The sequence below is a fragment of the Propithecus coquereli genome, unplaced genomic scaffold (genome assembly GCF_000956105.1).
Source record: "Propithecus coquereli isolate 6110/MARCELLA unplaced genomic scaffold, Pcoq_1.0 Scaffold459, whole genome shotgun sequence".
NCBI classification, from domain to species: Eukaryota; Metazoa; Chordata; class Mammalia; order Primates; family Indriidae; genus Propithecus; species Propithecus coquereli.
Window position 1 is genome coordinate 1,225,195 of NW_012150385.1, and position 26,839 is coordinate 1,252,033.

Here is a 26,839-nt window from a genome sequence, read left to right on the forward strand (position 1 = left end):
GGTTTCCTCATCTGTAACATGAAGATAATAACATTTGCCTCAAGAATTAATTTAAATAGTATGTGTACAAAGTCAAGAAACCTGGCAGATACTATCTCAAACAAGTGAGCAACAGTTAACATCACCAATAATGAGACAAACTGACATCACGGCCCCTTGATATAAAGACACTGAGAAGAACACAACGTGACTCCCGTGGTATTACTACCAAAAACACAAGACCTGCGTTTAATTGTGAGAAACCATCAGGCAAGCCCAAACTGAGAGATATTCTACGAAGTAACTGGCTCATACTCTTCAACAATGGCAAGGTCATGACATACAAAGAAAGCCCAAGGAACTGTTCTAGATTGTAGACAACTAAATGCAATGCATGAGCCAGGATTGTCTCCTAGGCCGGAAAGGAAAAGGGTAAAGGAAAGAATGGTTTGGTTTGGTTTGTTTTGTTTTTGCTCTAAAAGACATAACCAGTACAATCAGTGAAACTTTGGGTGTGTGCACTGGATGCTGGTATTATATAGCAGAGATACACCTCTGATTTCGATGAAGGCGCTGTGGCTACGCAGGATGCTGTCTTAGTCAGAACCTTAGTAATAAGACTAATAGTGGCTATTAAGCTATTATAAACTATTCTATTATGGCTATTAAGCAATTAAAGCCTGCCTCACGCAGTCTATTATCAGAGATTGTTTTGTTGCTTAACTGTTTAGCAGACAGATGCTTGATCCCTGAGGCCACTCACGACATCTACGATACTGACCTATGAGTTGTTTTATCCAACAGATATTGAACTAGATCCATATTCACCAGCCACTGTGCCAAGCACCGGGGTGCAAAGAGAGATGAGGCCAGGCCCAGCCCACTCTGGAATGTGTCCATCTAGCAGGAGAGGCTGAAGGACTCCTCACAGGTAAGGCCAGAAGGACACTGTGTACTGACTGGTAAGACGAGAATGACAGGAATGCAAAGGAGGAAAAGGAGTGTGTGTGGAAAAAGGACAGAAATGACAGAAAAGTAGCAAGAGCAAAAAAAAAAAAAAATAGATGACTTGATGCGTTTTATCTGAGATGAGTGTGGGCTCGTCTGCACAGGTGAGGAGACAAGACACGTGCAAGGATAGGCATTGAGTTACTGCCTGTAACAGCAAAAGACTGGAAACATGTGGCAGTGCAAGGATAGGCATTGAGTTACTGCCTGTAACAGCAAAAGACTGGAAACATGTGGCACAATACATCGTAACCGCACAACAGAACACCAAACCGCCATTAAAAAGACTCAGTTTCTCTCTTAAGTCACAACTGTGGATACTTGGAGGGGCGCTGAGGCCTGCTGGGAGCTGAACACGTCCACGTTGGGGGTGTCAGTGGGGACACAGGCGTGAACACCTGTAAAGACCATTGAGTGCACACTTAACGTTTGTGTACTCTAACATATGTAGCATATAGCTCAATTTTTAAAGAACTTTAAAAAGTTAATTTTCTCTATGCGTATTGATGAAGAATCATCTCCAAGGTATAGCGTTAAATGAAAACTGCATAGAGAACAAAGTCTATAGCATGTGGTCTTTGAAGGGGGCTTCAGCAAGGGAAATGTACACACATCTGCCCTTGCCTGTCCCCTGAAGCTCACTAGAAGGCCACAGGAGAACCCCACGGCCTCCGGGAGTCACTGGCAGCTGCTGGCCTGGAGCTGGAACCCAGAAGGGAAGGGAGTCAATTCGTTCTTTTTTTTCTTCATTTTTTTGTTTTTTTTTTTTTAATTTCAGGATATTACAGGGGTACACGTTCTTCTAAGGAGTCGATTCATTCTTTACAGCCAGTGGAGTATACCCCTGGAGAACCAGGGATACATTTGCTGGTTGGATTTCAATCGTTGGAAACCGGGAGTTTTGAGGGACGAGACCTATAAACGCGTGGTCCAGGGAGGTGGACTGGGGGTCTCGACTGGGAACTGCTTTACCATCATCTTTTTCTCCATGTGCTAAACTCATCTGAGCCCCATGTCAGATCCCATGGCTCAACTTTATAACAGATTTTAAACTCAGCTGAGTACTCATGAATTTCTTAAAACTGGTGGGGAGACCTGCCGTGCAGAGGCGAACCCTGAGAAATCTCTCCTTCTTGAGGTAGTATACTGCCACCTAGTGTCCGCTCGACAAATAACACCAAACACATCTCAGATGGGAATTCAGAAATAATGGCATAAATAAAGCTGAAGCTTAGACATTCTATAGTGATTGAAAGATATATTAGAAACCAGTCTATACGTATGCACATATACTTGTGTGTCTATAAAATACTTCTGGAGAATATAAGTAAACTGTTAACAATAGTCGCCTCCAAGAAGGGGAACTGGGTAGCTGAGAAAACCATCATGATATATTATTTCGTATCTCTTAAATTTTGAGCCAGACATTATCTTTCTAATTGAAAAAAACAAACAAAAAAAAACTTTAAAAATAAAAAATCCATTTATTAAGTTTTCCTGCTATGTTGCCATTGGGCCATTCACTGATGCATGCTCTTAATACTTATTGGAGCTGACTCAGTGCTGGGCCCTGTCTGGAGGAGCAGGGTGCAGAGAACAGATGCATTCCTACCTCCTGGGGTTTAGACTGTACTAAGAGGATAGTCTTTGGCACGTGTTGAAAGTAGCAGAGCCCTCCACCTGGGTCCTGGGCCAATTGACTGTGTGGAACAGACACCCACTCCACCCCTCCAGCCTTGGGTCACTGCCATGGAGAGTGTCAGCGGAAAAGAACCCAAACTCTGTAAAATAATTTAAATAGGTTTATTCTGAGCTGAATATGTGTGACCATGGTTGGGAGAGGCACGCCCAAGAAGGCTGGAGCTAGTGGTCTCCCCATGGCTTTGTTACAGTTTGGTCTTATACATTTCAGGGAGACAGGAACTACACACAAAGTCATAAATCAATACATCGAAGGTGTACATTGGTTTGGCCCCAAAAGGCAGCACATCTCAAAGCAGGGGCTTACAGGTTATTGGTGGGTTTAAAGATTCTTTGATTTGTAATTGGTTAGAGAAATGAAGCTTTGTCTAAAGGCTTGGAATGTTTTAAGTTAAGATAAAGAAGTCTGTTAATCAGAGACAAGCCACCAGACATATACCCAGATTCAAGTAATCTGTTAAGTAAATCGATGACCTACAGCTATGGTTTAATTTTTGCCTTACATCTGCAGTCCCCCAAACCCCAGGCTATGGACCCATACCAGTCCGTGGCTGTTAGGGACCAGGCTGCACAGCAGGAAGTGAGCAGCTGGCCAGCCAAGCCCAGCTTCATCTGTATTTACAGCCATTCCCCATCCACTCCACCTCCTGTCAGATCAGTGGCAGCAATAGGTTCTCATAGGATGGAACCCTACTGTAAATTGCACATGTGAGGGATCTAGGCTGTTCGCTCCTTATGAGAATCTAATGCCTGATGATCTGAGGTGATGCTGAGGCAGTGATGCTAGCACTGGGGAGTGGCTGCAAATACAGATTATCATTAGCAGAGAGGTTTGATTGCACAATAAATGTAATGTGCTTGAATCATCCCTAAACCATCCCTCCACCCCTAGTCCAGGGAAAAATTGTCTTCCATGAAACTGGTCCCTGGTGCTAAAAAGGTTGGGAACATTGTCTTACATGACCTTAGGCTTGTTAGTGATTTTGTATCTTATTGTTACAAAGAATAACTCTAAAAGGCAGGGGGCATAACTAGGAGTGTCTGATCTCCCTTCTCCTCATGGCCGAAACTCAGCTTTAAGATTTTTCTGGGGTCCCCTGGGCCAAGAGGGGATCCATTTACTCTGTTGGGAGGCTTAAAGTTTTATCTTAGTTTACATGAGCAATCACCTTGTATATGCTTCAGACCTGTGTTGCGGTCTGTTTTGGCACTTTAGCTTTATCCTAATTAATATGACACTTCACAAGTGTGATCTAACGGGCATTTTATTCACCCAAGAGCTGAAGCATACACATTCTTCTCCAGCACCATGAAAAACTTTTAAAAAGTAGTTACAAAAAGCAAAAAGGTCTACAAAGCTGGTCTCAACAACTTTCAGTGAGTGCGTATCACAGAGATTACATTCCCTGACCACAATGCAAACAAGTGAGAATTCACTAATTGAAAGGTTAATTTAAAAATTAATTCAAAAATTTAAAATCACATTTCTAAATAATACATGGGACAGAAAGATATGATCGTATGGAATTTAGAGGATTTTCAAACTGAAAATTACAAAAATACAATATAGCAAAATTTGTGGGATAGAGTTAAAGTATTTAGGGGAAATTTTTAAAGTTTTAAATGCATTTCGTAGAAGATAGGCTGAAAGGGAATAAGGTAAGTGTTCATCTCAACCTAGCAAAATTAAAAAACAGAATATACCCTAAGTACAAAGAAGTAAACAATAAAGATGAAAGAAATTTAAAAATATAAAACAAAGATATCACAGAGGAGTTCCACAAAGCCAAAAGTTAGATCTCGCAGGGGAGACGTAACAAAACTTACAAATTTCTGGAAATGTTGACCAAGAAGAAAAAGAGAGGGCACACAGTCCTAGGGATATAAAAATGGAGGACTAGAGTTATCTAGAATCAGTATTCAGAGGAGTGGCATTAAAGTCAGGGACACTGCTTCAGAGGAGCCTAGAGGTAGAAAGGGAGCACCTGTCCTTGCCTCCCCAGCCCCTGCCCCACCCCATCCCTCTTCCGTCAGGTGGAAAGCCAGGGAGAGAGCTGTGTGTTCCCGGCTGTTTAACCACCAGAGATAAGCAGTGCCCTTTACAAGATCTTTAGGCCAAAACAGAGGCAGCAAGCTACTAGGCAGTTAGTGGGTGGGGATAGTGGGCAGGGGCGGGCTGTAAAATAAGCCAGTTTGAATAACGTGAGATATTTATATATGATTCGATTTTGATAAGGAAGTTCTCAGATCAGGGGCCTTCAGCAACCAAGTTCACAGGAAATGATATCAAGAAAGATCCAACAAAAACTATGAGCAAAAAAAAAAATAATGATTTTGTGTGGAGAAGAAATAGTTTGAAGGTCACTTAGTTAGTTTAGTAGCTAGTACCATGGTGTACAGAACTGGGTAGTTAAGATGGGGGTTTCAGGCCGGGCGCGGTGGCTCACGCCTGTAATCCTAGCTCTCTGGGAGGGCGAGGAGCGAGGATTGTTTGAGCTCAGGAGTTCAAGACCAGCCTGAGCAAGAGCGAGACTCCATCTCTACCAAAAATAGAAAGAAATTAATTGGACAGCTAAAAATATATAGAAAAAGATTAGCCGGGCAGGTGGCGCATGCCTGTAGTCCCAGCTACTTGGGAGGCTGAGGCAGGAGGATCGCTTGAGCCCAGGAGTTTGAGGTTGCTGTGAGCTATGATGACGCCATGGCACTCTAGCCCAGGCAAGACAGTGAGATTCTGTCTCAAAAAAAAAAAAAAAAAAAAAGATGGGGGTTTCGAGGTTAATGAGATTAGATTATGGTTAAGAGAATGATATAAATTTAGAGAATTTAAGCATTATTTGAAATGGGTTATTTAATAAAAATGGTAATTAAGAAGGGAAGAAAAGAGGGCACAAATAAATATTACGAGTGAAATGGAGGCTATGACTACAAATGATAAGAAGATAAGACATGAATAATGTTGTACTAATAAAGTTGGAAACTTAGGTGAAATGGTAAAATTCCTAGAAAGATACCAAAACTGTCCAAAAAAGAAATAGAAAACTTGAATAATTAGAAATGAAATCAGCAGTTTAAGATGTTTAAACATAGAAAACAGGCATATTCCATCAAATATTCAAGGAATAGAAAATTCAGAACATACACAAACACTTTTAGAAGATTTGAAAACAGAAAATCTTCAACTTGTTTTGTAAGGCTGATGTAATCATGATAGTATATTCAAACAAGTACAATACACGGAAGAAATTCAGAAGCCAGTCTCTTTCATGAACATATTAATAGAAGCAAAGAGCCTAAATACGTCAGCAAATCAAATCCAGCAATGTATTAAAAACATGCTTTCTACTAGGAGTGCAAGAATGATTCAACATTAGAATGTAATTTATCACATTAACAAATTAATGGGGAAAAATCAAATGATCACCTATAGATAAAGGAAATGCACAAAATAAAATTCAACATCAATTAATGATTTTTTAAAATTCAAACGAGAAATAGAAGAAAATTTTCTTAATCTGGTAAAGGGCAACATATTTAATGGTAAAATGTTAAAGGACTTCGTGGAGGGGAGGACAGCTAATCAACGGCTGCTCAGGGAATGAAATAGGATGACTCATTCACACCAGCCTCTCCCGACTTGGATATTCAACCAATCACCTAGGACATTTTCACCTGTGTTATAACTGCACTTATTGTCCCAACTAGGTTGTCACTATGGTGCAAGGCGGTCTCTGTTAGACGGTCCATCAGGAAGCCAAGAGAGATTACATAATAGCCAATGTGGCAGGAAGGAATAACAAAAGCCCTGATGTGGAGAATCACAGTCACTTGCAGTGGGACAGATGTGGGCAGGGAGGGCACAGGTAGCACCTGCTACCAGGGGCACTGTGGAGCCCATGTTATGCTGCTTCATCTAACACACAGATTTGCAGCTGTCCTCCTGGATTGGCGTCAGTAGCTGGGCACATCTGAGCAAGCACCCACACAAAAATAGTGGGCTTTGTCCACTATTAGTTACATTTGGTAAACTGAGGCAGCTTACTAACTCATCCACCTCTTCTAAAACTTTCTCATCCCCCAAGTCAGTGCCAGTCATTCCTCCTGCTGTCAGAACACTTGCCCACCTTTTCTGCTATAGTCCATATCTAAGTTATCTGTCCCATCTCCTGCATTACCCAGGCAGGTGCCAATTGGCTTCCATCATCTTCCTGCAGGATTGAGTTGCTTCTTCTAGCTGATGAGTAAAAACTTCAGAGACACCATAATTAATCCATCCATTTCTTCAATAAACATTTGGAATACTGTCTTAATTTGTGTTTCCCAATGGCAGTGTGAGATAAGAGCTTAGATGTAGGTAGTTTATTTGGGAGGTGATCCCCCGAAGCAAGAGTGAGAGAGGGGGCCAAGGAAGAAGGGAAAGCCAACCCAAAGCGGAGTGCATTACCAAGCTGGTTACCACTGTGGACAACCGAGGCTCAATCCTGCTCCTCTGGGGATGGAAATCTGAGGCATTTATCTCCAATTAGTTAAAGGTTGCTGTGAAGCAGTTTCACTGTGCACTGGTTACCAATTTGTCTGTGTCTGGCGAGAGAGAACAGCTTCATACTCGACAAGTTACACGAAATAGATTATTACTTACAGACAGGCAGCAAGGGAATACAGATTCATTGTGAGCTGGTCCCCCAAGTCTCAGGAAAGCTGCTTGGGGCAGATGGAGTCTCAGCTGTGCATCCCCCACTTGCCCCAAAGATGAGGGCCACCAGAAAGCAGCAAGCCCTGCGTTTTATACTCTGGGGTTATGTGACTCACTGTGCTAAAGCGTTGAAGGACATCCTGCTTTTAGTGGGGGACTGGAACAGAGCCTGGGCTGTTTCAGCTAGCTCCCCCTTATTTCAAGACATTGCGTTTCTAGCACATTCTACAGTTATTCTTGAGAACTATATGCAAGAAAAGGGACTAGGTCAATCAAGGCCACCTGGAGACCTACCCTACGTGCACCCTGGGAAAGTTAAATTTCCATGAATTTCCACGCTGTGCCTGTTCCCAGGGCTTCCAGAGAAAGTCCTAAGTAAGCCCTAACTAGGATAGCAATGAGCTGCTTGAGGTGGCAGCATTCTTGGGAACTTTCCACCACAACAGGAGAGCTGACATTAGAGTTGGGCGGAGGGGATATGGCTGCCTACCATGTGCCAGGCAGAGTATTAGATGCCTGGGCACACAACATTGATGAGAAAAGACCACTTCTTTCTGCTTGTGGAGCTTACATTTTAGCAGAACAAAGCATAGTCCAATAAACAAGTCAACAAATAAATAGTGATGGGTGTGATAAGTGCTATAAAGAAAATAACATAAAGGGTGACAGAATAGGAAATAACTGGGGGAGGTCACTCTAGACAAAATGGCCTGAGGAGGTGACATTTGAGCTGAGTCTTCAAGAAAGAATCTGCTAAGGAAAGACCTGGTGCAAGAGCTTTCCAAAAAGTGAATAGCATATGCAAAAGCCCCCGTCAGCAAAGTTTTTGCTTTGACAAATTCTAGAAACTCTAAGAGTGAAATATGTTGAAAAGGGAGGAAGTGGTAAGACATGTTATGAACGAGGCAGAAGGAAGCAGGGCCATCACAATTCCATGAACGGGGATCTCAAAATACGAGAAAAAATGTAAATTAAAACTGTGAGATACAGTTCTGTAATTATTGGACGGCAAAAATCCAAAAGCTTGGAAATACTCCAGTGGTGAAAATGTGAGGAAACCCAGACTCTTAAAACATCCTTTGCATGGGAGTGTAAACTAGTACAATGGGGGGGGGGGGTGGAATTTAGCCATGTCTCTAGCCACTTCCACTTCTAAGGATTTTTCCTGCAGATATACCTACGCGAGTGCACAAAGATAGTCCTTGGCATGCTGTAGCATTATTCCTAATTAGCAAACAACTAGAGGTCCAAACTCTTAAGGTCCATCAACAAGGCCCCATAAAGGCTAACTGGTTTAATAACCAAATGTCAGTGGTTTGACCAGAAAAGAGAGGGCGGCCTTCCACTGGTGATTCAGCAGGCGGATCCCATGCCCCAGTTGCCAGTCCTGGCTTATGCACGTCGTACGGCATCCCATACACATAGCACCCATTCACTCTCAAAAGTGTCCCTCCTAACAATAAACGTATAACACTCGGCATTCAGGAACCTAGACTTCTTCCAACAACAGCTCTCCCAGGACCCCCTGATACAGGCGGTCCTCTAGGACCCAGCCTGGAAAGACCGCGCCCACATCTCATTGGCCGGGGCTGACGTGTAACGTGAGCAGGGGAAGCCAGGAAAGGGGCTCTAGCCCTGGCGGGAAGAAAAGGAGACAGATTTGGGAGCATCCGGGCAGCCCCCACCACCAGGCTCCATAAGTAAACTGGGCCTGTATTCCAGGACTGTCAGGAGGCGGCAACCTTGGTGGCTTCTAGGAAGACATCAGAAAATGAGGCCAAGAGTGTGGAACTCTCGATCACACTGCCTACTCTGAGTGGTTGCATTTTCTATCATGTATTACCTTAAAAAAAAAAAAAAAAAGGCTGGTCGCGGTGGCTCACGCCTGTAATCCTAGCACTCTGGGAGGCCGAGGCAGGAGGATTTCTTGAGTTCAGGAGTTCGAAACCAGCCTGAGCAAGCGCGCCCCGTCTCTACTAAAAATAGAAAAAAAAAGTTAGCCAGTCAACTAAAAATAGCAACAAAAAATTAGCCGGGCGTGGTGACTCGCGCCTGTAGTCACAGCTACTCTGGAGGCTGAGGCAGGCGGATGGCTTGAGCCCAGGAGTTTGAGGTTGGTGTGAGCTAGGCTGAGGCCAGGGCACTCACTCTAGCCCGGGCAACAAAGCGAGACTCTGTCTCCAAAAAAAAAAGGAAATTTAGCTGTGGAGGTATCCGGGGAAATTCCACAGGCCAAAGTTATGAGGTTGTGGTAACTTCCCTGCCAGCCACAGCAGGGCGGGCTCCGCCGCATCGTGAGAAAAATCAGTCAAGACAACCCTGGAACCCGGCCACGGAGGGGTCGCAGTGGACGCCGAAGACCCAGGCAGGCTCGATGCGGCCACGGGAAGAGGACCGCGCCTGCGCAGCTGAGCCCGCCCCGGTTGCGCCTGCGCGGCTCGGCCCGCGACGCCCCGCCCAGCCCGTGACGTGACGTGCTTGTGGGCGGGACCCCGGCTTTCAAGATCTGTGGGGTCGTATCCCCCAGGTGCAGGCCGCCGTGGCGCCGGCCGGGCGGGAGAGGAGGACAGCAGCTTCTTTTGGCCGCCTGTTCCCCAGGGAACGGTACCCCCCTCCGTAGTGGGCAGAGGACGTCGTTCAGGGTAAGCGGCGGGCCGGGGGTTCATGCGGGGGCGGTGGAGTGTGCCGGCCAAGGATAACTGCAGCTGGGCCTCCTCGCGTGCACTTGCGGGTCCCCTGGAGGCGGAGGCCGGAGCGGAGGAGGGTCTGGCTCCCCCAGGGTGCAGGAGCACTGAGGGTCACTCGCACTCCGGGTCTCTCCTCTTGCTGCCTTCCTGTCCTACTCCATTAGGCCTCCCTGGACGTCTGGACTCCGCTGACCCGTCGGGGGCGAGTTCAGTATTCTGGGCAACAGGGTGGGTCAGATAGCAGAGTCTCTAATCCTAGGGATCGCACAGCCCTCCTGCATTCATTCATTCAACCAGCATTTGCTGATCCGCCCCCCAGCTCAGTACAGGGGCAGGCACCAGCACAGGGGCAGGCCCGGGCAGTCTTGGATCTCGAAGCCGAGCTGGGAAGCCCAGCGTAATAATTTCTGGGAAACAGGTAACGTCAGGCTGTTCAAACAGTACTGAGGATGTGAGGACAATTAACTCTGCAATTGGTGTGGTGACCAGAGGCTTTCATAAGTGGTCAGGCTGGTTCTGAGTGAGCTGACCTGTGAGCCACCAGTGCTCCAGACCTAGGGAGGGAGAGCAAAGGCCCCGAGGTGGACAGAGCTGGATACTGGACTGTCCTCAAGGGTGTAAGAGGAAGGAGAGATGGGAGGGGCCAAGATACCATGAAAGGGAGAGTTTTTTTATTTTAGGTGCAGCTGGAAGTGCAAAGAGCAAAGCAATCATCCACCTGAAAGTGCCTGGTTAGTTCTTGGTGTCCCTTCAGGCACCTGTGTTTTAGTATAATGTGTATTGAGCCACACATCCTACATCATACTGGATAAGACGGAAGTCTCAGCCCATGGCTCCCATTGGGGAAATCCAGAACCTCTGGGAAGGAGGTTCCTTGGGAAGAGGTGGATGGTGAATGTGCTCACAAGGGCTCTCCCTCCTGCCTACGGTGCAGTGGGGTGGGGGGCACAGGGAGTTCCCTGTTGGTGTTACCATTGTGTTGACAATGTAGTCATTTTTGAAAAAGCTGGCAAGCATACAAATTCAGAAATCGTTTTTTGTCCCCCTCCCCTTGCCCTCAAAAGAGTCAGTTGGCTAATATGGTGTGTGTCTGTCTCCCTCCTGGAGCCTCATGTGGAGAACCAGAGAGGTAGACAGCCCTTTGGGTAAAGAGTTCTGAAAGTGCCTCCCCTCCCACTGCACCCTGTGAAAAGGAAACAGTAGATGGTGTTGACAGAATGATTCAAGTGGGATTTTCTTCCTGAGAAGGGGAGAAAAGTCCATTTAAACCTACCAGGAGAATGAGTGGTGGTTTGCTAATGTGCTTTATTTTTGGATACGTTTTCAAGTATGCGTGGTGGCAGTCAGTTGCGATCATGGCCCTTTCGTTTAGTTGAACTGAAAACCTGGAAGGAACTGGCCAACAGAGTAGGCAACTGCCAATCCAAATCAAATAGAGCTTGTATTTCCAAGAGCTGGCCTGTCTTCCCCAGCTCCTAGAAAGCTAGCCAGGGGACAGTGCAGGCTCCTGCCTCAACAACTCTGCTCCACACTGAGATTCTCCTCTCTGACTCCTGCCTACACCTGACAGAGGATAGCACCTGGCAGGAGCCACATCTCTCTGTTTGCCTTTGTGTTGCCCTTCTTCCTACCGCTGCCTCCCCCTCAGTCCCTCCTGAGTACCTTCCTTACAACCTTACCCTACACTCACTCCTCTAAAGAACAGACTGAACTGAGCTTGAGTTGTTTTCCACAGTGACCTTCTCAGGAGGACATGATCAACACATTCACACTATGGTGTTAGTTGTACCCACAGAAATGTGATTTGCCCCTCCTGCAGGTGTGTTAGCTGTAGACAAATACCTTAGCCTAGTGAAATGAAATTGGTGTTTAGTTTTGGGCCTCAAAGTCATGGAAGTGGCCTAGTTCTACACTCCCGCAATATTGTGTTCTTTTTGGGCTCTGTTGATGCCATCCTGAACTTTTTGGTGTGTAACTTTAATAATTATGTGTATGGAAGGTCACGTGAGTGGTGTTTGGTTGTCTAAAGTAGAGTCTTGTATTTGTAGGGCAACTGAAGCGATAAAGCACCTTCAACCTGGAGACCAAAGCCAGGACTGTGGTCTGTACTCCACCATGTGCCAGCAGTCTCAGGCAAGTCTATTTCCAAACATTCCCGGGGCTGTGGTGCTGTCTTATGGAAAATGAAGGCAGTGATACTGGCCTTGTGTGGCCCTGGACACAGGAGATGGCATATAAAGGGTATTTTTTTAATGGGTAGACAAATTTAATAAAGAACAAACTTTGCCTCAATTTGATATGCCACCTGCTAATCTGATCGTGTAGAATAGGGTTCTTAAACTAACATTGGACATAGGACTTCATTATGTAAAGACAGTTTTATAAAACTGTACCAGATGCATATCGATGTGCTCGTGTCACACTCTCCACCAGGCCTTAAGCCACGCACCAGCAAGGGAGGAGCCATTCTAGCCCGAATAGTACCGCAGGCGCCTGGCCTCTCCTCCCTGCCCATAGGTGGTGTGTGGAAGGCAGCAGCGTATGGGAGGTGGGAGGGTGTGGGGAGATGGGGGTGCCGAATCCACCAGCCTCACTCCTGCCCTCTGCCTCTAGACGTCAGCGAGGTTGGTGGTCCTCTTGACTTAGTAGGCACCCCTCCCTGGCCCCTTGTGGTGGTTGCCTTGCAGACGGCCCTTCTCTGGGGTGGGGTGGGGGGGCGTCCCTGTCGCGTGCCACCTGGGCACCCTAGGGTTGGGTCTGCTTTGCCCTTTGCGAGTTGTTCCCCAGGTGCCCGAGGCCGAGCAGTGGTGCCCTCTCTGGTCACTGCTTCAGAGTCTGCTGCATGTGTCCCCAATGAGTCGCTGGGGGTCGAGGCGGTAGGCAGAGGCGCCCTCCCGGTGCTCCGTTGGGGTGTTGCCTCGTGTCCCCATGGCAGCTGAGGCAGACTGAACAGCGAGTGCAGGCCTCATGCTCCCTCTGTAGGGTGTGCACAGTCTGTGAGTGATTGCGGCCGCCGGACCAGCGACTTCTTAAAAAAATTTAGATGTTAATTAAAGTTAAAAAAAAACCTCTTCCAGTTATAAGTTGTTAGTATTGCTTTCGTGTCCTCACGGTTCATTTCCAGAAATAACCACTTCAGAACTTTCTCTATAAATACCTTTAATTAAGCATTTAATGATTACTTAGGAACCTGAAACTTTGGGTGATGGTAAGGTAGCAAAGGGAGGCCTTTCAGAGAAGCAGCTGTAGGGTGAGATCAGCCACCTCAGGGCCGGCATTGCACACGCCCTGTCTCCTCTCCTGTCAGGCTGTCATGTCAAAGTCTGTGTGGAAGCCTGGTCCCTGCTGCCTCCTGCCAAACAGCTCCTCCCAAACAGCCTGCACCTGGGTCTGGAGCATCCCCAATGTCTGCACCTTCCTCTCTCTGCCTCTTCTGCCTCAGTAACTTCTGAGCCCCAGCAGGCCTCTCCAAAGTTGGCTGAGCAGCTGCTGGGCTCTGGCCTTGTGTTGGCGTTGGAGGTTCTGGGATGAGTGAGCTGGTCCCTGTTCCCAGAGAGATGCCATCTAACCAGAGGGGAGACAGACCCAAAAGAACAACTCCACATATAATTTTTGCGAAGGTGTGTGGAGCACCAAGAAGCCCAGGGGAGGAGTCCCTAGTGGCCATGGTTCAGGGCAGTAGTAAACATCTTGGGGAGATTTGCAGGGATATGGAGAAAGGACCAAAGGAATAGGATGCTAAAAAAAAAAAAAGAACCAGAACATTTAAGGCAGGAGGAATCTCAGTGAAGCATGACCTGTCACCTTTGTTGAGAGAGTGAGGCCTGAGCGTGGCCAGAACTTTAAAACAGTTTGAATTTTTCACAATGAGCAAGCCCTGCCCTTTTCATCCCCACCCCCTCCCCGCAACTACCTTTAGTCCTGTACCCATAGAACTCCTTTGCGTTACCTGTCTGGCTTCAGAGCCATTGAAGGATTTTTTTATTTTTATAAAATATGTACATAATGTAAAATTTACCATTTCAACCATTTTTAAATGCACAATTCTGTGACGTTAAGTACATTTACACTGTTATGTAAGCATAACCACCATCTATGCACAAAACTTTTTCCTCTCCCACAACTGAAACTCTGTCTCTGTAACTCCTCATCCCCCTCCCCCCAGCCCCTGGCAACCAACATTCCACCTTCTGTCTCTGAATTTGACTACTCTAGGTACCTCATATAAGTGGAATCAAATAATAATTGTCTTTTTGTGACTGGCTTATTTCACGTAGCAAAACGTCTTTAAGGTTCATTCATGTTGCGGCGTATATCAAAATTTCCTTCGTTTTTGAGACTAATATTCCACTATATGTATATACCATATTTTATTTATCCATTTATGTGTGCATGGACATTTGGATTGCTTTTTGGGTATACACCCAGAAGTGGGATTGCTGGACACTGTCCCCCACAGCAGCTGCACCATCTTACTTTCCCACCAGCAGTGCACAAGGGTTCCGATTTCTCCACATCCTCACCAACACTTATGTTCTGTTTGTTTGATAGTGGCCACCCTAATGGATATGAGGTGATATCTCATTGTGGTTGTGCATTGTTTCCTATGCTTGTTGGCCATCTGTATATCTTCTTTGGAGAAATGTGTTTGCCCTGTTTTTTTTTTTTTTTTTTTTTTTTTGAGACAGAGTCTCATTTTTGTTGCCCGGGCTAGAGTGAGTGCCATGGCGTCAGCCTAGCTCACAGCAACCTCAAACTCCTGGGCTCAAGCGATCCTCCTGCCTCAGCCTCCTAAGTAGCTGGGACTACAGGCACGTGCCACCGTGCCCGGCTAATTTTTTTCTATTTTTAGTAGAGACAGGGTCTCACTCTTGCTCAGGCTGGTCTCGAACTCCTGACCTTGAGCGATCCTCCCACCTTGGCCTCCCAGAGTGCTAGGATTACAGGCATGAGCCACTGTGCCTGGCCTGTTTGCCCAGTTTTTAATCAGATTACCATTTTTCCTGTGGAGTTTTAGGATTCCTTTATCGATTCTGATTATTAATCCTTTATCAGATCAGATTTATGGTTTGCACAGTTTCTCCCATGCCTTTTCATTTTGTTGGTTATTTTCTTTGCCATGCAGAAGTCTTTTAGCTATGCAATCCCACTTGTTTTTTTTTTTGCTTTTGTTGCCTGTGCTTTTGGTGTCATATCCAAGAAACCATTGCCAAATGCAATGCCATGAAGCTTTTCTCCTATGTTTTCTTCTAGGAACTTTATAGTTTTAAGTCTTACACATAGGTCTCTAATCCATTTTAATTCATTTCTCAACTTCATTCTTTCACATGTGGATATCTAGTTTTCCCAATACCATTTATAGAAGAGACTGTTTCTCCATTGTGTGATCTTGGCACCCTTGTCAAAGATTATTGGACCGTATATATGAGGGTTTATTTCTGGGCTTTCTGTTCTGTTCCATTGGTCTATATATCTTATCTTTATGCCAGTACCATCTTATTTTATTTATTGTAGCTTTGTAATATGTTTTGAAATCAGGATATGTGAAGTCTCCAACTTTGTTCTTTTTCAGATTGTTTTGGCAGTTTGGGGTGCCTTGAAATTCCATATGAATTTTAGGATGATTTTTTTCCATTTCTACAAAAAAATTGTTGGGATCGTGACAGATTGCATTCTATCTATAGATCATTTGGGTAGTGGTAGTATCTTAATATTATTAAGCCTTCTGGTCTGGTGAACATGTGGTATCTTTGTATTTATTTGTGTAATCTTTAATTTCATTCATCAGTGTTTATCATATTCAGTGTAAAAGACTTTCACCTCCTTCTTTGACAATATTCCTAAGTATTATTCTTTTTGATGCTATCTTAAATGGAATTGTTTTCTTAACTTCCTTTTTGGATTGTTCATTGTTAATGTATAGAAACAACTGATTTATGTGTGTTTATATTGTGTTCTGAAATCTTACTGAATTCGCTTAACAGGTTGTGTGTGTGTGTGTGTGTGTGTGTGTGTGTGTGTAATCTTTAGTTTTCTATATATAAGACTCCGTCATCCCGTAAACAGAGGGAATGTTATTATACTTCTTCCTTTCTAATGTGAATGCCTTTTCTTTTTCTTTCCTAATTAGTCTGGCTATAACTTTCAATATTAGGTTGACTGGAAGTGGTAAAAGTAGGCATCCTGTTCCTGATCTTACAATAAAAGCTCTTAGTCTTTCACCATTGAGTATGACGTTAGTTGTGGACTTTTCATATACAGCCTTTACTATGTTGAGGTGGTTTTCTTCTATTCCTAGTTTGTTGATTGTTTTTATTATGAAATACAATGGATTTTATTAAATATTTTTTCTGCATCAATTGAGATGATCGTGTTTTTTTGCTTCATTCTGTTAATGTGATGTATTACATTGATTGGTTTTTGTTTGTTGAACCATCATTGCATTCCAAGAATAAATCCCACTTGGTCATGATATATAATCTTTTTACTGTGCCATTGAATTTACCTTACTAGTATTTGTTGAGGATCTTTGCATAAATATTTGTAAGCATATTGGTTTGTACTTTTCTTGTGTCATTGTCTGATTTTGATATCACGGTAATGCTGGCCTCATGGAACGAGTTAAGAAGTGTTCCCCCTCTTCAATTTTCTGGAAGATTTTGAGAAGGATTGGTGTTTATTCTTCTTTAAATGTTTGGTACAATCAGTATTAAAGCCATCTGGTCCAGGCTTTTCCTTTTTGGGAGGTTTTTTTTTTGTTTTTTTTTTTTTATTTCAGCATATTATGGGGGTATAGATGTTTAGGTTACGTATGTTGCCCTTGCCCCCCGCTTTGGGAGGTTTTTGATTACTGATTCAATGTCCTTACTAGTTATAGTTATGTGCAGATTTTCTATTTCTTTATGATTCATCTTGGCAGGTTGTGTGTCCAGGAATTTGTTCATTTCATCTAGATTATCCAGTTTGTAGGCATATGATTGTTCATAGTATTGTCTTATAAGAATTTTTATTCTGTAAAATCGGTAGTAATGTCCTTGCTTTTATTTCTCATTTTAGTTATTTGAATCTTATTTCTTTATTCCCTTGTCAGTCTAGCTAAAGGTTTGCCAATTATGTTGATTTTTCTGAAGACCAACTTTTAGTTTCATTAACTTTTCTCTTTTGTTTTTCTGTTCTCCATTTTCTTTATCCTCATCTAATCTTTATTATTCTATTAGTTCTTTTCTATTAGTTCTTTTCTAGTTCCTAATGTTAAGTTGTTGGTTTGATATCTTTCTTCTCTTTTAGTGTGTTTTCAGCTATAAATTTCCCTCTTGGTACTGCTTTTGCTGCATCCCACGAGTGTCAGTATGTTGTGTTTTCATTTTCACTTATCTCAAGGTATTTTCTAATTTTTCTTGCAACTTCTTCTTTGACCCATTGGTTGTTTAAGAGTGTGCTAAATTTCCACATAATTTTGAATTATCCAATTTTCCTTCTGTTGATTTCTAGTTTCATTTCATTGTGCTTGGAAAAGCACTATTTGATTTTTTAAATGTTTATTAAGACATATTTTGTAGCCTAATATATCATCTCTCTTGAAGAATGTTCCATGTGTACTTAAGAAAAAATATGTGTTCCAGTGTTACTGGGTAGAGTGTTCTGTAAATGTTAGATCCAATTGCTCTATAGTGTTGTTTGAGTCCTCTGTTTCCCTACTGATCCTGTCTGGTTTTTCCGTTCATTATTGAAAGTGGGATATTACAGTCTCCTACTATCATTGATAATTTTCTCTTTCTGTCTTCAGTTCTGTCAGTGTTTGCGCCATGTATTTAGGAGTTCTGATATTTGTTGCCTGTATATTTATAATTGTTTTATCTTCTTGGTGAATTGACCCTTTTATCATTATGTAGTGTCCTTCTTTGTCTCTTGTGGCAATTTTTGACTTAAAGTCCATTTTGTCTGATATTAATATAGTCACCCCTGCTATCTTTTTCTTACTATTTGCTTTGAATCTTTTTGCATTCTTTCACTTTCAGTCTATATATGTTCTTAGATCTAAAGTGAGTCTCTTGGCTGGGTGCGATAACTCACGCCTGTAATCCTAGCACTCTGGGAGGCCAAGGCGGGAGGATCGCTCAAGGTCAGGAGTTCGAGACCAGCCTGAGCAAGAGCGAGACCCCGTCTCTACTAAAAATAGAAAGAAATTATCTGGACAACTAAAAATATATAGAAAAAATTAGCCGGGCATGGTGGCACATGTCTATAGTCCCAGCTACTTAGGAGGCTGAGGCAGAAGGATTGCTTAAGTCCAGGAGTTTGGGGTTGCTGTGAGCTGGGCTGACACCATGGTACTGTAGCCCAGGCAACAGAGCAAGACTCTGTCTCAAAAAAAAAAAAAAGAAAAGAAAATCATAAGAAAGAGAAAATATATTTATTCATGAAGTGGAAGTGTATCATCATAAAGGTCTTTTTTTATTAAAATCATAAATTTAAATGCCCCTTAATTTAGAGTTTTATTTTTATTTTATTTTATTTTTTAGAGAGACTGGGTCTCGCTCTTGCTCAGGCTGGTCTAGAACTCCTGAACTAAAACAATCCTCCCGCCTCAGCCTCCCAGAGTGCTAGTATTACAGGTGTGAGCCACCGCACCTGGCCATCATAAAGGTCTTCATCCTTATTTTCTTCACATTGAGTAGGCTGAGGAGGAAGAGGAGGCATTGGTCTTGCTGTCTCAGGTGTGACAGAGGTGGAAGAAAATTTCACGTATAAGTGGACCCATGTGGTTCAAACCCATGTTGTTCAGGGATCAAGTGTAGTTGGATCCTGTTTTTCAATCCATCCATCAATCTGAGTCTCTTGATTGGAGAGTTTAATCCATTTACATTTAAAGTAATTACTGATTAGGGAAGAACTTATTTTTGCCATTTTGTTTTCTGTGTGTCTTATGGCTTTTATGTTCATTTCCTTCATTACTACCTTCCTTTATGTTTAGTTATTTGTAGGGACAATTTTGATTCCCTTCTCATTTTCTTCTGTGTATATTATATAGATTTTATGGTTATCATAGAGATTACATATATATCATCCTAAAGTTATAACAATCTACTTTAAATTAGTACCAACCTAACTTCAGTGACATACAATAACTTCTCCTTTATAGCTACACTTATCCCCCTTTGTTATTGATATCATACATTACATCTTTATATATTATATACCCATTAACATAGATTTATAACTTTTTTATGTATTCATCTTTTAGATCTTGAAGAAAATAAAAAGTAGAGTTGCAGACCACATTTACAATAATACTGGTTTTTATATTTGTCCATGCATTTTCCTTTGCTGGAGATCTTTATTTTTTCATAGCTTTTAATTACCATCTAGCATCCTTTCATTTCAACTTGAAGGACTCCCTTAGCAATCTCATAGGACAGATCTAGTGGTTATGAGCTCCATCCTCTTCTGTTTATCTGAATATGTTAATTTCTCCCTCATTTCTGAAGGACAGTTTTGCTGAGTACAGAATTCTCCATTGACAGGTTTTTTGTTTTAGCAGTTTGAGTATATCATCCCACGGTCTTCTTGCCGCTAAGCTTTTTGCTGAGAAATTCGCTGACAGTCTTATTGAGGATTCTTTGTATGTGATGAGTTGCTTTTCTCTTGCTGCTTTCCGCTTTTCTCTTTCCACAGTTTGATTATATTGTGTCTTGGTGTGGGTCTCTTTGACTTTATCTTATTTGGTGTTACCAAGCTTCTTGGATGTTTATATTCATGTCTTTCCTCAAATTAGGGAAATTTTGAGCCATTGTTTCTTCAAATGATCTCTCTGCCCTGTTCTTTTTCTCTTTTCCTTCTTGGACTCACATAATGTATGCATTGTTCTACTTAATAGTGTCCTATAAATCCTGTAGGCTCTGTTTACTTTTCTTCATTCTTTTTTCTTTTTGATCCTCTGACTCAGTAATTTCAAATGTCCCGTGTTCGAGTTTGCTGATTCCTCTGCCTGTTCAAATCTGCTATTAACCCTTCTGGTGAAGTTTTCCGTTCAGTTATGGTATGTTCCAGCTCCACAGTTTCTGTTTGATTTCTTTTTACAATTTCTGACTGTTGACACACTGATTTCATTGTCATATATCATTTTCCTGATTTCTTCTAATTCTTTATCTGTGTTTTCCTTCAGCTATTTCAGCATATTTAAGACAGCTGTTTTAAAGTCTTGTTTTAGTGTATCCAATGCCTATGTTTCTTCAGGGATGGGTTCCTCCACTTTATTTTCTTCCTTTGAATGAGCCATATCTTCCTGTTTCTTGGTATGCTTTGTGCTTTTTTTGCTGAAAATTGGGCGTTTGAAAAAATAGTCCCCCTCCCAGTCTTTGCAGACTACCTCTGTTATTAGGAAAGACCTTCACTTATTAGTAAGATTGCCTGAGCTTTGGGACCAGCCTGGGATGAAGATTTAGGATCTTACCAGATTTCTTCGGAGGAAGTGTCTTCCTTGGGTTTGTGTATATGCTTTTTTCAGTTCCCCCATATACATGACTGCTTTTACATGTCTTATTTTCCCCAAGAATCTCCCCCTACCCCCACCTCAGTCCTTAGAAGTTCTGTTATATTTCTCCACCTGTAATTCTTACCCCAGGTACATGTGGGTCTGTAGCCGCCCTTCAGCTTTGCTAGCAGTGCCTGCAACTGCTCTCTGCAGCTTTTCCTGCGTGAGCTGTGAGCTCCGTGTCGGGCGAAACAGATCTGTTCCTCAGGCAGTTCAAGACAGGTTAGGAGGTTGCAGAAAGGTCTGCTTTGCTCCCTCCAGTTTGGGGAAAGGAACTGAGAACGGGGCTGCTGTTTCCATCAGTGGTGCTGGGGAGGAGTGGGGCAGGGGTGAGTAAAGTACCACACAATTTCCTAACATCCTGAACGCACCTTTTTTCTTCATTGGCCATTCTCCTAGTTGCTACATATCTTTGACTGTTTTCCAGAGCTCCTATGAAATATTTTAGCCAGTCTCTAGCTATGGTTTGTAATGATTCTGTAGGGGAAGGAGGGCCTTGAGCTTCCTATTTTGCCATCTTGCTATGTCCTCTCCCCAGTAAAGGATTTTAAACAGGAACATTTTTGTGTGCCTGGTGGTTGTGTGCCTGTGATGATGTGGTTATGGATGGGGGTGGAGGAGCGTCCTCTTCTATTCCAGATAAGCACCTGTGTGCCATGCTGGGTGGCACAACATAAGCTGAGTCCCGCCCTCGGGAGGCTCACAGCCTAAAGGGAGACACAGACTTACAGGAACTAATCCCACAAGCACTGACATCATTACAGATGATGTGGGTGCAGGGAGTGCAGAGAGCATGTGACAGGGGTGCGCTCAGGTTGGGGGCACCAGGGCAGGTGGTGCTAGTGACATTTCAGCCGAGTTTTGAGATGAGGACGGTGTTGGCCAGGATGGTGGACAAGCATTCCGGGAATGGGTAACGGTGTATGCAGAGGGCCTGAGGCAGGGAGGAGCTGAGGTCTAGGGCAGAGGGAGGTGCTGTGTCCTTCAAGTACCATGAGCAAGGGGGAAAGAGGGTAAGATGAAGCTGCAGAGTCCAGCAAGGAGCAGGCCCAGGCAGGAGATCGAGACATGATTCTGAGAGTGGACGGAAGCTCCCAAGATTAATAGGACTCAGGAGAGGCCCATAGTAGGGCAGGAGCCAGCAAGGAGGGAGGCTTGCTCCTGCCAGGGGAGCCTCTTCACAGCCCTGCGCATGGCAATTGCTCAGGAAGGGCTGCTCTGTCATGCTCTCCCCTCAGCTAGGGGCACAGAGTGTGGCCTGAGCTCTGTGGGCCTGAGGGCATCCAGGTGTGGCCTGGGCCCAAGGAGGGGCCGAGGAAACCTGCGCTCTGTGCTCTCCCCCAAGTCCCCTTTCATCCATCCTGCTCTGCCCAGACAGCCGCAAGGTTGGCCCACCGCGGGTTTCCCAGCCACCCCCAGCAGTGCGGCTACACTGCCCTTCAGCCCATCACTGCCCCCTGTGAAGCCTGTGCACAGTGTGTGCTCTCCCTGGAGTTTGTCCCGAGGTAGCTCTCCTGTGAGCAGCCCTACCCCATGGAGGAGGGGACTGGCTTCCTCGAGGGGTGATCTGTCCCGGTCATACGCAGCTGCGGCAGAGCCTGGCCCATGGCCTGCCTCCAGCCTGGCACCTCTGTGTCTTTTTCTCCCGTAGGGGTGGCCACTCCACTCACTAGGACTGACCGAGAGAGTGAGGAATGGACAGATGGATGTTCCCCGATCATGGGGGATCCCTGAGAATCAGGCACCTCAATTCTCGTCCTTTGAAGCCTCACGTTCCCATACGCTGCCTCGTGCTAGGAGCTGCTGATAAAGCTTGAACAAATACTTTTTTTTTTTTTTTCTTTTTTTGAGACAGAGTCTCACTCTGTTGCCCTGGCTAAAGAGCCTTGGCATCAGCCTAGCTCACTGCAGCCTCAAACTCCTGGGCTCAAGCGATCCTCCTGCCTCGGCCTCCTGAGTAGCTGGAGCTACAGGCGCGAGCCACCACGCCTGGCTAATTTTTTCTATATATTTTTAGTTGTCCAGCTAATTTCTTTCTATTTTTAGAAGAGACGGGGTCTCACTCTTGCTTAGGCTGGTCTCAAACTCCTGAGCTTAAGCTATCCTCCCACCTCGGCCTCCCAGAGTGCTAGGATTACAGGCATGAGCCACCGCACCTAGCCCAAATGCTTTCATTTTGAGGTATATTGAACCAAAAATAATGGTGTCCAATTAATTTATTTTGCTACCTAGGTAGAATTTTATAGGCTTTGAAGAAACACAGACGTTATTGCTTCTTGACAGGAATGTGCTGTGTGAATGAAAAGAGGCACCTGTTGTGAAACTTCCAGAAAAACGACCTACATACATCAGGTTTGTCTGGGGCTCTCTGTTGCTTGAGGGACGGGGTTTTGAAAGTTTTGAAAAGTCAATTGCCTAAATGGAAGTATGAGCAAGGGTTGAAGGAATGAATTGGATAAACGTTTCTATTCCCACAAACAGCTTTGGGATACCACTTACACGTGGCCTTTTTACATAAATAGCAACTCATCCCAAAGCCATTTGTCTGAAACTTAGAGTAGCCAGCAGCTGTGGTCTGTGCCCAGTTCAGCACCTGTAAGGTGTGCGACCTTGTGCAGGTGATCCATCTTTATAAACTTCAGTTCCTCTTCGGTGAAATGGGGATCACATCTTCCAGAATCATTTCAAGGGTCAAATGAAGCTTCTGATTCCAAGGGAAAAATGTGGACCAGTTTCTGATTGAACATTTTGTCCCCTGGCCCAGGGACTTCTGGCTCATGCTGGAACCTTACAGCCTAACGTGGTGTTCCTGCCTCTCCTCCCTTTCGATTTCCACCAGCAGCAGCGGCAGAGTCCTTGGCAGGCAAAGAAATGAGAAAAATACCAAATCACGGGAACCTAAGGGTGACGAAGGTCGCGTACCCCCTGGGGCTGTGCGTGGGCCTGTTCATCTACGTCGCCTACATCAAGTGGCACCGGGCCACCGCCACCCAGGCCTTCCTCAGCATTGCTGGGGTGGCCTCGGGGGCCCGGTGGGGCCAGCAGGCCCACGGCCCCCCAGGGACAGCTGCACATGGTCATGAGGTCTTCTACGGGATCATGTTTGACGCAGGAAGCACCGGCACCCGAGTGCACGTCTTCCAGTTTGATCGGCCGCCTGGAGGTACCCGGCAGGAAGCTGACTGTCAGCCTCTTTGGCCCAGGCCGCATGCTCTGCCTTCTCTGCCTTCTCTGCCTCTCACAGCAGGGCTGTTGGGATCTCCTCCCCTTGAAAGAGAGTGTGGGCTGGACCCCCTGCCACGGACTCACCTGGGAACTTGTCAAAATGCAGGTTCCAGAGATGCTGACGCAGGGTGTGGGCAGGACCCAGCATCTAAATCTCCCAGGAGTCCCAAGTTGCTCTTAACCTGAGCAAGTGGTGACCACCATGCAGGGCAGCCAAGACCCTGGAGGGTGCTTGGTAGTCTGTCCCCTCCCCACATTCACCGGCAGGTCAGGTGGCTTGGACCATGACTTAGGCTGTAGGTTGTGTCAGGAGGGTTTAAGGCAGGAAGTGACCCCAGATTCAGGGCCCACGGGAACCAGGAATCCAGGCAGGTCAAATAAGTAGCAAAGACACAGAACCCAGGTCAGTCTGGAGCTGCCGCAGGCCCAGAAAGCAGGGACAGCAGAGGAAAGGGCCCTCCTCTTGGAGAGGGAGCTGGAGCCTGGGCCAGGTCAGCTGTGCTTCTGGGGGACTGGAGGCCTCAGGCAGAAGGGTGGGCAGCCGCCCGGCTCTTCCCGCTGTTCCTCCCTCTGCTCTCTGCCTAGGTCTCCTCCCGTGGTGCAGTTTCCCGCTGTCTCTCTTGTGCCTGTGGCCCTGAGGTTTGCCCTCCGCATGTGCCTCCAGCCCTCTGCTGGGCAGGTCCCGGTCACACATCTGGGTGTCCCTCCTCTCAGGTTCTCAGCTGACCCTCTTGCCTTTGGAGCAGATGCCATTCTGTCACTGAACTGCTCTTCTGGCACTAGACACTTCTAGTCACACTTTCCAAAGCTGGTGTGGCCTATTTTATTTACTTTTCATTTCATCTGCTTTATTTTTAACTTATTACAATAGTTAAATATTTAAATGGCATATCTACTTACCTCCAAAAATGGTTTTGAAGCTTAGTTGAAGGCAGCAAGTCAGCATGTGATCCTTTAATAGCCATGTTCCAGTGTTTTGTTTTTGGAGAGAAAAGTCTTTCAAAAAGTTTTGTCCCTGATTTTTTCTGGTCTGGTTTTTCCTCCTGAGTCTTTGTGTCTGAATTTGGTATGCCTCACAGCAGTTTCCCTGCTGCATGCACATGAGTCCCGACTACTCCTAATAATTTAAAACACTCCACCTTTTAAAAAGAAGAAAAAACCCAAATCTTTAGAACCTATAATACATCCATTCCAAAATCAAGGCAGTTATTTTCGTATTTGCAGTTTGGAGTCATTTATCTTGTTCTTCTCTTTGTTGAATCAGTAAGAATTAGCTATGCTAAAATTTAATACTTTAAATGGATGCAATTTTTTGTATGTGAATTATCCTCAATAAAGTTGCCTTTTTAAAAAAGTAAAGTTCTGGTTAAAACATTAGGTATCATACTCACGTGGTCCAGCCGAGCTAAAGAGGCAGAATCTAGACAAGAAACAGCTGAGGGGCCCCTGCTACTCTGGGATGGGTCTGTGTTGCAACCCATGCACCTTTGAAAAGTGTAACTAGTCATAGTTGTACATTTTCATACATCTATGTCGGCATTAATAATTTTACCCTTTTATTAAACATTTTCCCCTTAGAAACTCCTACTTTGACCCACGAAACCTTCAAAGCACTGAAGCCAGGTCTCTCTGCTTATGCTGATGACGTTGAAAAGGTAAAGGTCTCCTGTCATGTCTGTCTGTTCGTCAGATCTAACTGTGCAATGTGTTAAAGCCAGCTCCTTTCCTTTGAGTGCGGTAGGCCATCTTCGCAGAGGAAGGCATCTTCGATGGTGCAGCCCGGGGCACTTCATGCCGTTTAGGATGGTCAGACTGACAGACGGGGTGTAGCACATGAGCCCAGAGGAAAATGGTGTCCCCCTGACCTCCCAGGCCCGCCCCACCTGTACTCTAGCCCCTTACATGGAGTCCCAAAGTATTGATGCTGTTCAGAAGCAAAAATGCTACAGACTTACAAAAAGCATTATTTGACAGTTATTTAAAAGTTTTTACACTAAAGCTGGGCTGGGTGGGGTGCACCTGTAGTCCCAACTACTTGGGAGGCAAGGTGGGAGGATCACTTGAGCCCAGGAGTTTGCGTCCAGCCTGGGAGACATAGCATAGACCCTGTCTCTAAAAAGAAAAAAAAATTTTTTACACTAATTTATTTTTGTATATTTTGCATAACCCATTTTTAATTTTTTGTTGCAGTTTCTTTAATTAAAGATAGCAAACATTGGCTGAAATAAAAAATTAAATTTAAAAAGGTATTATGGGCCGGATGTGGTGACTCACGCCTACACTCTGGGAAGCCGAGGTGGGAGGATCACTCCACTCGAAGCCAGGAGTTCAATACCAGCCTGGGCAACATAGCGAGACCCCATCTCTACAAAAAAATTCTTAAGAATTAGCCAGGTTTGGTGATGTGCCCCTGTAGCCCTAGCTACTTGGGAGGCTGAGGTGGGAGGATCACTGTAGCCCAGGAGTTTGAGACTACAGTGAGCTGAGATTGAACCACTGTACTCCAGCCTGGGTGACAAAGTGAGACCCTGTCTCAAAAAAAACGTTATTATGCAAAATTCAGAAAACCAAATAAATATAAAATAGATTTAATTAAACTGTCAAATAATGATTTTTGTAAGTCCATAGCACTTATACTTCTATTTGAACTACGCTAATACAGGATGCCTGATTTTCCACTGAGGTGCTCATGAAACTGGCTACAGATTCATGGCTAATAGAGTCATAAGTTCCTTTTAGTTCAAGTATTTCTTAAGTCATGAGCTGATACATTGTCTTGGTCTCAGACTATGTAGTTTATGCCTTGCTTTCCTGTCACTTGGTTAAAAAACAAATTGAAATTAGTGATTCTAGAGTGAACACGAGGTTAAACTTGATTAAATTAGGTATCTTTAGAATAAACTCCTAGGATTGTTAAAGCCTTAATTGTTTGAATAGGTAACACACACGCAGTTGAGACAAGTGTCCACACTCCCCAGGGCAATAACAGCACTGACCCCTGCGCTCCAGGCT

At 44.5% G+C, this 26,839-nt stretch overlaps 1 protein-coding gene across 1 annotated transcript in view; it reads left to right on the plus strand.

The window, feature by feature from the left end:
• The first annotated feature begins 9,879 nt into the window (after positions 1-9,879).
• ENTPD6 (ectonucleoside triphosphate diphosphohydrolase 6 (putative)) overlaps positions 9,880-26,839 on the plus strand; it is a 30,285-nt gene continuing 13,325 nt past the window's right edge. Inside the window, 6 exon segments of the mRNA XM_012655048.1 lie at positions 9,880-10,023; positions 12,117-12,201; positions 22,886-22,954; positions 23,442-23,471; positions 23,474-23,765; positions 25,406-25,482. Coding sequence (XP_012510502.1) covers positions 22,901-22,954; positions 23,442-23,471; positions 23,474-23,765; positions 25,406-25,482 — 453 coding nt within the window. The 5' untranslated portion in view covers positions 9,880-10,023; positions 12,117-12,201; positions 22,886-22,900.